This window comes from Rhamphochromis sp. 'chilingali' (genome assembly GCF_963969265.1).
Source record: "Rhamphochromis sp. 'chilingali' genome assembly, chromosome: 22".
NCBI classification, from domain to species: domain Eukaryota; kingdom Metazoa; phylum Chordata; class Actinopteri; order Cichliformes; family Cichlidae; genus Rhamphochromis; species Rhamphochromis sp. 'chilingali'.
In genome coordinates this window covers 11,883,598-11,896,546 of record NC_137950.1, presented here as the reverse complement: position 1 = coordinate 11,896,546, position 12,949 = coordinate 11,883,598, and the positions used below count along the sequence as shown (strand labels likewise).

General features: G+C 39.1%; 1 protein-coding gene across 6 annotated transcripts in view; it reads left to right on the top strand.

Moving 5' to 3' along the window:
* Positions 1 to 12,949, top strand: part of mpp2b (MAGUK p55 scaffold protein 2b) — a 47,103-nt gene that overhangs the window by 6,134 nt on the left and 28,020 nt on the right. For 3 of the 6 annotated variants that reach the window (XM_080873133.1, XM_080873136.1, XM_080873135.1), the window contains exon 2: positions 8,238 to 8,317. In XM_080873133.1, the coding sequence (XP_080729259.1) occupies positions 8,287 to 8,317 (31 nt within the window). In that variant the 5' untranslated portion in view covers positions 8,238 to 8,286. Of the gene's footprint in view, positions 1 to 1,439; positions 1,478 to 8,237; positions 8,318 to 11,593; positions 11,955 to 12,949 lie in introns of those variants that run through there. The other 3 variants (XM_080873132.1, XM_080873134.1, XM_080873131.1) reach the window with 3 other exon arrangements.

The following is a 12,949-nucleotide window of genomic DNA, read 5'->3' as shown; positions in this document are numbered from 1 at the left end:
AGGGAACATTGTTGGAGTTTATTATTACTGTTACTATTATTAGCCCACTTTAAATCAAGTTTGACTTCATATGAAGCAATAACCTTGAGTTTAATATTCCTCTGGAGAGTTATTTTGGGGTAAACTGTGCCTCCTATATAAATAAATGAGAAAAGACCCATAACTTTTGTTTTGTCCAGCGAAATCCAGCTAAATATATTTAAGTTGTGTGGTGACTTTGTCCAAAAAGCAGGCTTAAATATCCTATTTTTTCCTCATCTGGTTCATCCCAACAGTTTACTTAACTAATCTCATGCTAATTCACATTAGATATACAATAAAAATAACAGTACAGCCACCTAAAGTTTTTTACAGTCTACTTTTTAGTTGTTTTTTGAACAGATCAATAGTAAAATCTAAACTAAAAAGCCCCAAAGATAACCAAAAGCTCCTTCTCTTTTATGACACATGGTACTACATATCCTTGAATTGAGATGTCTATTCGAAAGATATAATGCTGCTAAGGTATGACATTCAATTGTCCCGATTGACTACATATTTTACAAAGTTTAAAGAAATATCTCCAGACTTTTACAAATGTATTTGTTTTTTCTTTCAGTATAAATGTCATTCTTCCTGTTAGAAGGTCAAGTATAATTTGTGTTTTGTGAAACATGGCTGATAATATTTTATCCCCAGCACAATGTTATTAGCTTTTTGCATTTAAAAGACAATTTTCAATGATGTCCAGTTTTTAATTACCGTTGTCTTTCTGTATACAAAGCAAGCAGAGGTAGCACTGGGTCTAATTAACACTTTTTTTTTTTTTTTTACATTGCTCCCTTCCTAGAATGTTTCAATTAGAGATGTAACAACTGTCGTTTTCTTGGCTGATTCCAGCTTCTGATGTTTATTTATTTATTTATTTATTTATTTTGTACACATGACCTGCCAATAGCAATTTCTGCCAATTTCATTTTTCTTTGTAAGAGCTATAACTGACCGGATAGGCAACCCCCCCCCCCAAAAGAAAAGAAAAGAAATTAAAGAAATGATTAAACTTAACAATCTTCTTAAACTGCTGTAGGTTACAGGAACTTCTCTTGCTTAAACAACTGGAAAAAAGCGCTCTGCTAATGAAAAAAGATACCAATAACTAAATAAATATAAGCTGCTGTACGCCCACCTTTACCTGACATATTTTACCCTATCAAACAAAAGCAGGTCCAACTGATTTATATAACAAAACAGCTGTCGGGTACATACATTATTTTTCAGTATGCTTATAACTTCATTAGATAACATGTCACCAATACTTTTCTCTTTTTCACTCATAATTATTTTGATCCTTTGCTCATACCGAGGCTCTTGGCTAGCTTTAGCCACTTCTGTGTTCATGTCTTTAAAATGACCATGTTCAGTTGTGCAAAAGCTTGTCTCATTAGGTTTCTGTATTTCAGGTCCCCCCACAGTTTACTTTGGTCAAGTTTGTGTCACGGTGAGGCTCTATCATGCTAGTGACATTTTAGCGTGTGGGTGCGAGTATGCATGCCGTGATTTCCGTGTGCTGCATGCGCACGTGTTGTGTAGACATGAAACAGACTTTTAATTGTAATTATAGGAAGCCGACTGGCTGCCCGCCTGTCTGGGAAAACTGACCGATCCAGTCCCTGGCCGGTTGATCGGTGCATTTCTCATTCGAATCCATTAACCTGCATCTTTACAACAGCAACAAGAAACATAGATATCTTCTGTCACTAAACAACTGACTGTTGTGAAGCCCAGCTGCATGCATGTGTGAGTGCGACAACATGATTGACTCAAACAGTATGTTTCTTTGTTTGGCTGGCTCTTTGTAGTAATGGCTGTTATGTAATTGTCCCATAGATTTATTTGTGGTTTGTTTTGGTGTCATGTGTCCTTTACAAGCTTAATTTTGGCTGGTGAGATCTGTCAAAATGTATTTCCAGGCTGTTGTGTGAATACTTTTGAAATATAAAGCTAATCTGAAATCATTTCCACAGACAAAGAGCAAAGCTGAGTTGAAGTGTAGCTCAAACACTGTAATAGACCCAATTTTAGCTCCAACTTATTATTATTTTACGCATTTTCCCTTGTTGCCATGGCAAAGCACCGGGGAACAGAAAAAGAGCTGCTCACGGTTGTCTTGGATACGACAGTTTTCCCTTGTAAAGTAATGAGAGGAGCTGAACCTGTGGGAGCACAGGGTTATTTTTAGGCGTGACGCCAGCCTGCATGTGTGGATTAAGACTTGTTTGGTTGCTGGTGCTTGTGTGCTCGCATGTGTATCTGTATGTGCGAGCATGTGTGCAGGCTTTAATGCAGCCTCACTGTGAGAACACCTCAAGGCGTTTTACACTTGGCGTACAAACACCTGAGCCGCTGCTTGTGTCATTGCTCCAGGCCAAAGTGTCCTGGAGCGTGCAATTTCAGGAAAATTGGACACAGGCTTTCTTTGCAGTTGTATGCCATATATCTGCAAGCACTACCTTAAAGGAAATGGAGTTAATAATAAATTTATCACAGTGCATTGGGTTCACACAAGTGTAGGCTTACAGTCTGCGCAACAAAGAATTCCCTGAAGGCAGAATTAAGAATTCCCTTCAACTCTAGGGATATTTTTAACTGACCTTTGCCCTTTTTATTCTGTGTTGCAGCAATCTCCAGAATAATGTTGTTCCACTGGAAATGTTGAGTAAGCTATATTAAAATGAATATAATTTTTTGTGTACGTCGACCACAAGAACCAAACCTGCTGCTGGCCTCTTGTTTTGGTGAACTGACAGTTGATGTAGAGATGATAGCAGGCCGGCAAATGTGATGTCATGACAGCTGCTCTCTTCCTGCAATACAGTGAGCAAGATGGAGATCTGCATGAGCGTGTGTGTGTGAGCTGACTAATGCGGACCCAGCGGGAAAAACCACTCAGAGAGCAGAGATAGTTTAGATGCTGCGATACAGTATTACAGTGGAGACACACTGACCCACAAGCTGCATGCAGGGTCTCTTGTAGCTTGTAGTAGAAAGGCAGTTAGCGAGAAATGCTAATTTTGAACAACTTCACCCTTAATGTTATTTTTGAGAAATACCTATTTTATCCTTGATTGTAGAGCTTGATTACTGGTTACATGTAACAGGCTATTCTCTCTGAAAATGGCACCAATTACCAAGAAAATGCCTTGGCTGGTTATGACCGCACCATCATTGACTCTCGACTAATTTACCCTATTAATATTACAAAAGGCAGAATAGCAGAGTAAAAAGCTCAAAGGGTTCGGTTCTCTTCCCGGCATCCTGTCCTTCCAACCCTCCTGGTGTGTTGGTATCTTGCATGGCCAAGGTCTGCTGCAGTCGGCTTTGACTTCTTAGCTGCTGTGTGGTCTTTGCATACTTTTAACAAGTGCCGTCATTTCTCAGTGCAAACATGGGATGCCTCGGATAAGCTTGGGGGGCTTGGTATGTGGTATTAAGGACCTGATCCACTCGGATCAGAGTTTTGCAAAAGCCATGAGTTCTTTAGCATCTAAGAATGTGTTTTACTGTTACACTTTTAGAAACACGGCCTGTAGGTGTTCCCATCAGAAGTGCAAAGTATAAAAAAAATTACAAAAATTAAAAAACAAGTGAGAAAAAAAAGGGAAATTTAACCATCTAAATAAAAGATTCAGGGGAAAAAATGATCAATTACAAATCCCAGTAAACGAAACAGGATACACAGGCTGGTTAATTAATATCTCAGCCCCAAATGTCACATTTTAGTCGATAACAGAGAGGGACTCTCAACCATATTTCAATTTAATAATTAATTGGTGGACACAGGCTTTTCAGTTAAATGCCATTAGAAAGGACAGTGTAAAGCTTCTGGTAGTGATGTTAACTTTCGGTTGTGTGAATATTGGGACCCCAGTAGCTGAAAATATTGAGATTTCTAACCTGTGTTTGACATTGTAAAGGGGGTGTATTTAAACCTAACTGACAGCAGAACTCAGCAGAAAACTAAGTAAAAATAAAAAATTCAAAACTTCTAATGAGGTGGAAATGAATGAATTATTCAGAAGAGAAATAAGCTAGAACAGTGGAACCCCGACTTACGAAATTAATTCGTTCCCGAGAGTCAAAGATTTCGTAAGTCGAAGCACCCATCGCGCCTTTTGAGTGAACGATAGACTATAGGCTAATTGCTAACTGCAACAACAATACGTCGTTCAAGTGGAACAGCGAAGTGCAAATACGAAAGCCAAGGGGTTGTCACATGATTCGGAAGGCATTGTGGGCATTGTGTGCATTCTGGGCTCAGCCAATCAGAGCCAGCGGATTTTGTTACACAGGCATTTTGTTGTAACTCGGGCAGAAATATTGCCGTTAAGTGCCTTCGTAACTTGAGTTTTTCGTTAAATGGGGTATTCGTAAGTCGGGGTTCCATTGTTTAACCTTTAATTTAAGGTTAAACAATGTTTACAGTTATAGTGAAGGGAATTTGTGGATTTGAGTTATATCAGTTATTATTGGGACAATTATCGGGCAGGCATTATACTTGTTTAGTGCTGACTTAATATATTTTTTATATTTTTTCACTTTTCAAAATGATTCTTTTCAATTGTGTTCCTCAGGGTTTAAGAGGTATGAGTGAGGGGATCCACCTTCCTCTTGATTCTTTAGTATCACTACTTGCAGGTCTAAGTAGGGCAGATCTTAAAGTTTGTAACTTTTTTTGTGATGGCAAGACAAAAGAGGGTCTGATAAAGAGGTAACACAAGGTAACACAGATTAAGCATAACATTCTGACCACAAACAGTTAATAACACTGATTAACTTTTCATCATGGAACCTTTTAGCGGGTCGGTATGTTAGAAAGTGAAAATTTTGTCCTCGAAGTTGATGTGTTAGAAACAGGAAAACAGTGACGAATTTAACGAGTTTGAAAAGCGCCAAATTGTGATGGCTAGGCGTCTGGGTCAGACCATCTCCAAAACTGCAGCTCTTGTGGGGTGTTTCTGGTCTGCAGTGGTCCAAGGAAGGTACATAGCATACTCACTATGCCTTCTAATGATACTGCCTAGGGGAAGCATGTATAGTGTAAACAGAATTGGTCCTAGCACCGAACCCTGTGTAACTCCATAATTAACCTCAGTGTGTGAAGAGGACTCTCCATTTACATGTACAAATTGGAGTCTATTAGACAGATATGATACAAACCACTGCAGCACAGTACCTGTAATACCTACAGCATGTTCTAATCGCTCTAATAGGATATTATAGTCAACAGTATCAAACGCTGCACTAAGGTTTTTAGAGGGAGATTCAGCTGTGTGCTAAATCTGCAGCTATGAAATCATCCAATCACAGAATAGATATGATACATTGGAGCTTCTTCCTTAATACTGTCATCAACAATATTCATATGAATCACAAATCCAGAGAACAGTCCTTTTAGTGAGCAAAAGAATAGATTTGTTTCTCACCGAGTCAATAAAAATAGCTTAATACTTTAAATACAAAATGTAATAACTTTGTGATGAGATTGATTTGTAGGTTTAAATTTGTGATACTACTTGAAGAAGGGTTATATAGCGATATAAAAACTATAAAAGGGAGGAATAATGTCAGATTTGAAATAGATTATCAAGCTACGTCTTTCAGTGGTTAATTTGAAAGTATTTCAGAGTAAGGCTTTTTATTGTCTTCTTTTCATATTAAACCACAAAATTGTGGTTTAATATGAAAAAACACAAAACTTAACATAATTGCTAAGTAATTGAGCAGACTGCTAAATGAATTGGTATATTCAGATAAAATTGATGTCATACGAAAAAATTATTTTTTGTACTCTGTGACGATTATTGAAGATCCTTTTTTTCATCCAGCCCTTGTGTACTGCTCCTCAGATCAAATACTGCCCTCCAGTTATATTCAATCCACAAAGAGGAATGAGACAAGACCTTTGTCCGTGCAGTCAAGCAATCTAATGAGAATATTTTCCATCTGTGGTTCATTATTATGTAAATTACTTTCAAATATACAGTTTTGGACACTTCTGGTATCATTACACGTTAGAATTAAGTTAAAATACACCCAGGAACAATTACTAACCGCAAAAAAATAAAAACTGCAAAAGCTTTTCTCTAAAGGCCAGTTACATTCAGTTGGGTTTTATTATTCCAGATGTGATATGATATGGCATGTCTGGGGACAAAGAGAAGTAGATTCATTACATAAGGCAAGTATATATGGCCAAAGACCACAGACAGAATCAAAACACGCGGCCCAGTGGAACCAGTCGAACTAATAAAAGCATAATGATATTCAGCAGTTTGGTATCATTAGTATATCCAAACAAATCACTCTGACACTTATTCAGATGGAAGAGGTAGGTGTGGTGGTAACACAGTAATCCCAAGCTCCCTATATTTTGGTAGATCATAGTTTTTATTGCAGCGTATGCCTTCGAAGTAGGCCAAAAAGCACAGTGGGGTCACATTAATAGTTAATAAGCTGAATTTTCAATCTGTGCCCTGGGATATGTTGATAAAATGCTGAGGCACAAAACTGCAGACGATATCTGAGCAAATATGATTTGGGAATATTTTGATCTCAGTGCAGAGAATGAAATGAGTAAGATTAGATACCGCTGGGCTTAAAGACATCTTTATGTTTGTGCTCACTGACAACTGATGGGCTACAAGAAACTGCTCTGAGTATCTTTGTTATTGGAAATTTCAACCTAAGGGGAAGTTAAAAAATATCATTTGCTCAGTAGTGGTAAAAGATAAAAGTTTTTAGCTCATCCAGCTGAAGGACAAATGAGCGAGGCATCCAACATCCGTCTGTTCGTCCATCCATAGTTGACAGGAATCACAACTCCTCTTTGAGTATGGGTCTGATTTTAGTAGACTGATCTGGTATTATTCTGGTATTTATTTATGCACACACACAAAAAGGTAGACGTAGCCACTGTGACATTACTACCTCAGCATCAGCATTATGGCCACACTGTCTTGGGTCTTTGGTACCAGAACTGATTAGATTTAGATGGCATTGCTCCAAGGACCTTATGGATGCATCTCACAGATTCAGATACTGATTACAAATAAAATAGAGACTGCAGACTTCTCAGACTGACTGTTAGTGCAGTCAGTGATGTACACAGATCCAAAAGGCACCAAACCCCAAACCCAGTTCAGAGGTCCAGTTTGGTCATTTGAGTTAGTTTGGGTGAAGCCTATCAGAGAGCTGAAAACTTCCTGGAAGCTGCTGCTTGAATTTCTTTTTATTTTTTTGTAACCCTGACAGAAAACATTCATAATGTAGCATTTTTTTGAAAATAAGCATCATCCCATCCACGTGACAATAAGGCTAACATGGGATTTTTATGTTGCCAGACACAGACATTTACCCTGCGGTGACATTGCTCGCTTTTGACCACTACAGCATTTATTCCACTAAGGATAGCTATTGTCATGACAACCAGGAATTAGCATCCTTGAATAGTGCTGCCTGTCTCCTATCAGCAACGCTCTCTTCTTCCTCACCATTGTTCCCTCTCTCTTTAACTCCCTTGCATACGTTTTAGTTTCCTCCTGCCTTTTCTCCTCCGCTTACATTTTCAGTTTCTCTATAGACACGATTCCCATTCATTGTTCTGCTGAGTTTATGTTCCCCCTCATTCGCCATGTCATTTATTTACTTTTCACTGTTTGTATTTTCACAAATTCTCCATGACTTGAGGAGCCAATTTTAGATCCCAGAACAATAGATCGTTAATCCTGCAGTCTTCTGCCTGCGACGCTTGTTACGTTTTCATGACGATAAATGGATCAATTAGAGTCAGCAGAGATCCTCACTAAGCTAGTGATAATTGGCCTTGCTGAACCCACTTACAAAGTCTTTCCAACTGTTGCTAATGGTATTCCCAACAGATACAATGGCTAAAATTGTTTAGATGTTACCAGGGCAACTAGCTGTTCTGTTTTTAGGTCTTAATAAAGTTAAATACCAATTACCCTGTGTGGGAGCTTGTTAGTGTGAATGTTTAGTCCATTGACTGCGCTTGTGCCAGAAAGGGATTTGTACACTAAGTCTTCTCCCGATCACTCAGTGTTGAGCTTCAACCTAACAACACAACTTTACCCTCCGTCGCTTATTTCATTCCTAATTCTAACCCAGCAGTGGGATAGATAAAGGTTTTCGTTTTTTAATGCATCTACCTTCTCGTTTTGCACTCTCTTTTTTTATTGCAGTTGACCTAACAAGTCTTGTGGAGGATACTCAGAAGAACCAGTTTCTAAAATGCCCGTGGCCACATCCAGCTCTGACTCGGGTAAGTGTCTCGGTCTCGCTGTGAAGATTGCGCATGCGTGCGTGCGTGTGTGAGTGAGTGAGTGAAATATTGAGAGGAAGAGATTGGTTAGTGATTATTCTTTCAGTCAGTACTTGTATCTCATCTCCAGAGTACTAATGTGACTTAATGAGCTGGCTAACCGAGCGGTAAAACGCCAGTTCTAGATCAGTCATGCTTTAAAGGATTTGCCAAATGCATGAGAGCTGAGTAGTATACATCGGTGTATACATAACTGTGCAAGTTTTCAGATGAACACACATTTGACACATAAAGTGACTTTTTTTTATTAAAGATTGTCACTGAAATAGCAGGACGTGGAAGAGATTAACCTCCAAGTGTCGTGTAAGGGTCTTACTTACTTTGGCAGTTAGCTTTTTTTCTGGTCAGCTTTTTTGAACTCTGTAGATCTGTAGTTAGTCGGTGGCTGCTACAATACAATACAGTCATTCATTGGACACTTTATTAGTTACTAGGAATGTCACGATATCAGAAACCAATACCTGTATAACCACATGATTCTCAATATCCAATTTAATAACACATAATGTTTAAGTACATGGGTTGACCATTTTAAAGTCCTTTATTAAAAGGTTGTATTAAAACGTGACAGGGTGGCAGATCATTTATTTAAAATGTTAACATTATACTTGGTTGACTGATGAAATCTTACGATGGTTGCAGATTAAGCAACTAATGTTACAATTATGTTATGTTTTTATTAGCATACAATGTTAGCCATTGCTAACATTTTAGCCTGAAGTAAAGTTGATTTACAATACGAGTGCCAGCTGCATGAAATGAAATGTTAATGCATATTTCAGTAGAACTTAAGGATAACACTTTAGCTATTGTTACTGTGACAGTTGCTGAGCTTTAGTTTTTTTGAACAGATCTGGATCTTTGCTTTGGTGAATTGAGAGTGTTTCCTCCTTTGGTAGGAAAAAGACCACAGAATGGTTCGCGTATTGTCTTTTGTGCAGCAATCATCATGGCTTGTCAGAGCAGAGCTACCGCAGCTGCACTACCATGGATAAGGAAATATCATGGCGCTTTCAGAATTTTGAGATTTGAATTTTACCCTAATTATTGATTTTGGTGACATCATCCATTAGATACACCTGTCTTTTACTGGGTTAGACCCCCTTTTGCCTCCAGAACCGCCTTAAATCTTCATGGCATAGAGTCAACGCAGTGTTGAACACATTTCTCAGAGACTTTGGGTTATGATAGCATCACACAGCATCACTGCAGATTTGTCACCTACCATCAAACCACATCCCAAAAGTGCTTGATTTGAGCAGAGTAAAGTAATGCATGATCCCACTGGAAGTGGAAATGGTCAGCAACAATAGTCAGGTAGGGTGTGGCCTAAAACCAATGCTCAACTGGTACTAAGTGGCTCAGAATGTGCTGGAAAATGTCCTCCACACTATTACACCAGCTGGACCAGGCAGAATCACTGATACAAAGCAGGATGGATTCATGCTTTTATGTTGTTTACGTCAAATTTGAACCTTATCATCCAGATGTTGCCCTTGTGAATTGTAGCTTCCTTTTGTCTTATCTGAGAATAGTAGTACCTGGAGTGGTCTTCTGTAGCCCATCTGCTTTAAGGTTCAGAGATGCTCTTCTGCGTACCTTGGTTGTAACAAGTGGTTATTTGAGTTACTGTTGCTTTTCTATCCAGCTCTGAAGCTGTCTATAGTTATCAAGCTGAATCCAGAATAGTAATTTGTGACTGTTTGTGATTAACATAACAAAAGTAGGCATTGTATCCTGTGCAAATGCTTCCACAGAGAAGTGCTGGACTGCAAGGCAAATTTGGCATCACGTGTTTAAAATTGTTCCATTTATATGAAAGTAAATCTGTAATATTCTGACATCAGTCAAAGTATGTTTTCTTGTTTAAACGAGAAAATGTTTTTGCATTAAACAGTAAACTGCCACATAGCCATGTCTCCATGTATTTCCTTTTCACTCATCGCTGAAGACAGAAACTCGTGAAAAGGAGAAAAATACATGCATATAACTAAAAAAGGTATATTTATATTTGTAAATAAAACTGTATTTAAGACACTTCACCAGAGTGGTGGAGTAAAAGAAAATGTGTATTTTGTGATGTGAATCACAAATAGAAGAAAAACTTCTGAAGGAAAAAAGACAAAAAGAATGTGACAGAGTTAAAAAAAAAGAAAAAGAAACAGCTGGGCTACAAAAAGGAGGGGAAAAGTGTATAGAAGTTCACACAAGGGAAGCAGACTGTTATACACAGCCACCGCTCATGAGAAATGATCAATAATTTAAAAAAATGTTAAGAATAAAGTTAGTACTCAAAATTAGTTGCGGTGAGGTTTTTAATGGGTAAATTGTATTTGTAAATTTAAAAAAATTGCTGTGTTGTTTGGAGTAATGTGGGTATGCCTGCACATTTACACATGCACACACATGCACATACTGATATATGTGTGGGAAAAGGTGTTTTTTTGTGCGTACACATCATTTTTACATCCAGCCCCACATGTCTGGGAAAGTCACTCCAGTGTTTTTTAACGTGGGGCCAAATCTCAAATCCACAGCCTCAAAGTTATTTGTTATATATGATAGTAAATTCCAGCAGTCAGCTGCCAGAAAAGGAGAGGAAGAGAGAAAGAAAGAGAAGCATTTATACCAAGAATGTGTGTTGAGTCTTTTGTGTAATAGGCTGTCAGTCAGTCTTGATTTGTGCACTAGCCGAGGGCTGAGACTGGGATGAATGGCATTTTTAGTAACACGCAGTCGATTGTTTCTCTAAACCAATTTATGTCTTTTTTTACATTTAAAAAGCAGCATTTCCAGCAGGGATATATTTTGTTCAGACGTGGAGAAGGGTGAGAGAAGGGTCAGGTTTTATTTGAAACTTTGTTTTTTTTTTTAAATTTATGTCAGCGAAGTAGCTCAGATATAAATTTCCTAATTAGATAATTTCATTTGTATTATATTTTAAAAAGTCAAGTCTGTGATTGTTCCTCTGATAATAGTAATGGCAAGCAGTAACAAAATACACAAGTGCGCTCCCTAAGCGCCACCTCTTTGACCACACCTCCTTCTTACAAGCCAACCCTCTGCTACTCTCTCCCCCCACTTGACCCCCATGGGGAAACCTAGACAAGCAAATTTCCTGGCTCCTCTTTACCCTCCTCTTAAGGAAAGCATCACACTTCCCTCCTCTCTTTCTCCTCTCGCGTCCCCCCACCTTCTTTCTTTCCACATGCACCCAGCCCTCCCTCGTCTCCGTTCATTCATGCTGAGGAGAAGACGCTCGGCCAGGCATAGCTTATACACATTCACGTCAAGAGCAGGTGGAGAGGGAGGGAGGGGAAGAGCGGCGAGGTGCCGTTAGCGAGGAGTCATTTTGGCGGAAAGAGGAGGGAATCAGGGAGCGATAAGGAGAGAGAGGGAGAGGAAGATCTCTCAGACTGCCTCTGATACAGTATTGGGTGTGTTACTGAGAGAGTGTGTGTGTCCTGTAGTGAGGTGTTCTTCACTATGGCTGGCAGCCTGTTTGGAAGGCTCTCCCTGGAGGAGGGGGACTCAGCCAACTCCCTAGAGGGCCTGGATATCAAGCTGGAGGGAGAAGGTAAGAACACAGGAACTTGCCTGCCGCGAAGCAATATAGGGATTGTTTACAGCAGTTCAGGTGTGTGTGCTGCTACTAGTTAGGCTGTAATCAGCAACCAATTCAGTGTTATAATGTTGGTGGTTGAGGACCAGTTGGTGTTTGAATTCATACTGTACCTGCTCCTGATGTGCTGCTTCATGTCTCCAGATTGTGATGACGATGAGCAGAGACAGAATGGGACCCAGGGCAGCATGCGATTTAGACGAATCCCAGGCAGCAGAATGCAAAGACATTTATTCACTAGAACACATCATTTCAACACAGAGTCCGTTTTTTTCTTTTCTCTTTTAATTTACAGAGATTGTGAAAGGAGGAGCTTTAAACTGAGAGAGACCAGTTTAGATGCCACAATAAAAAAAGAAAGAAAAAAAAACTCAGTGTAAAAGCTAATTTGTTGTACTGGATGATAGTGGCCAGACAATGTTTGCTAGCACAGCATTGAGTGACAAGTACCACACAACCCATTTATAATACATGGAATTCATTAATACTGGATAAAGTTGTATACCACATAATAATATGTTGCGAGTGTGTGTTCGTATCTATTCACGTGGGTCCCTGTGGTCCATGCATGGGCTGCCTGTCTTGGCTAAACAGTGGATATCAGGTGAGGGGGATAAGAACTGAAACAAGTATTTGATGCTGTCATGTTAAATTAGCAGCATCATTACATCATTGCCAAGTCTAATTTGTGTCACACAGTATACTGTCTTGCAAGATATCCTCGGCTTTTCAGTGTGTAGCTTGACACGACAGCGGTGACAGCCGTAATGAATCATATTTTCAGTCAATGCATTTGCATCCTGTCTATCAGTGCACAGTGAATGAGACACAGAGAAGGAGGATAAAGAGAGAGACCTCCAGTGCATTGTACATTCATGGTGAGTAAGTGGGTGTGGGGGGGGGGTCATTCATATGCAGCGGTGTTCTGATCAGAGACAGCACGCTTGGAA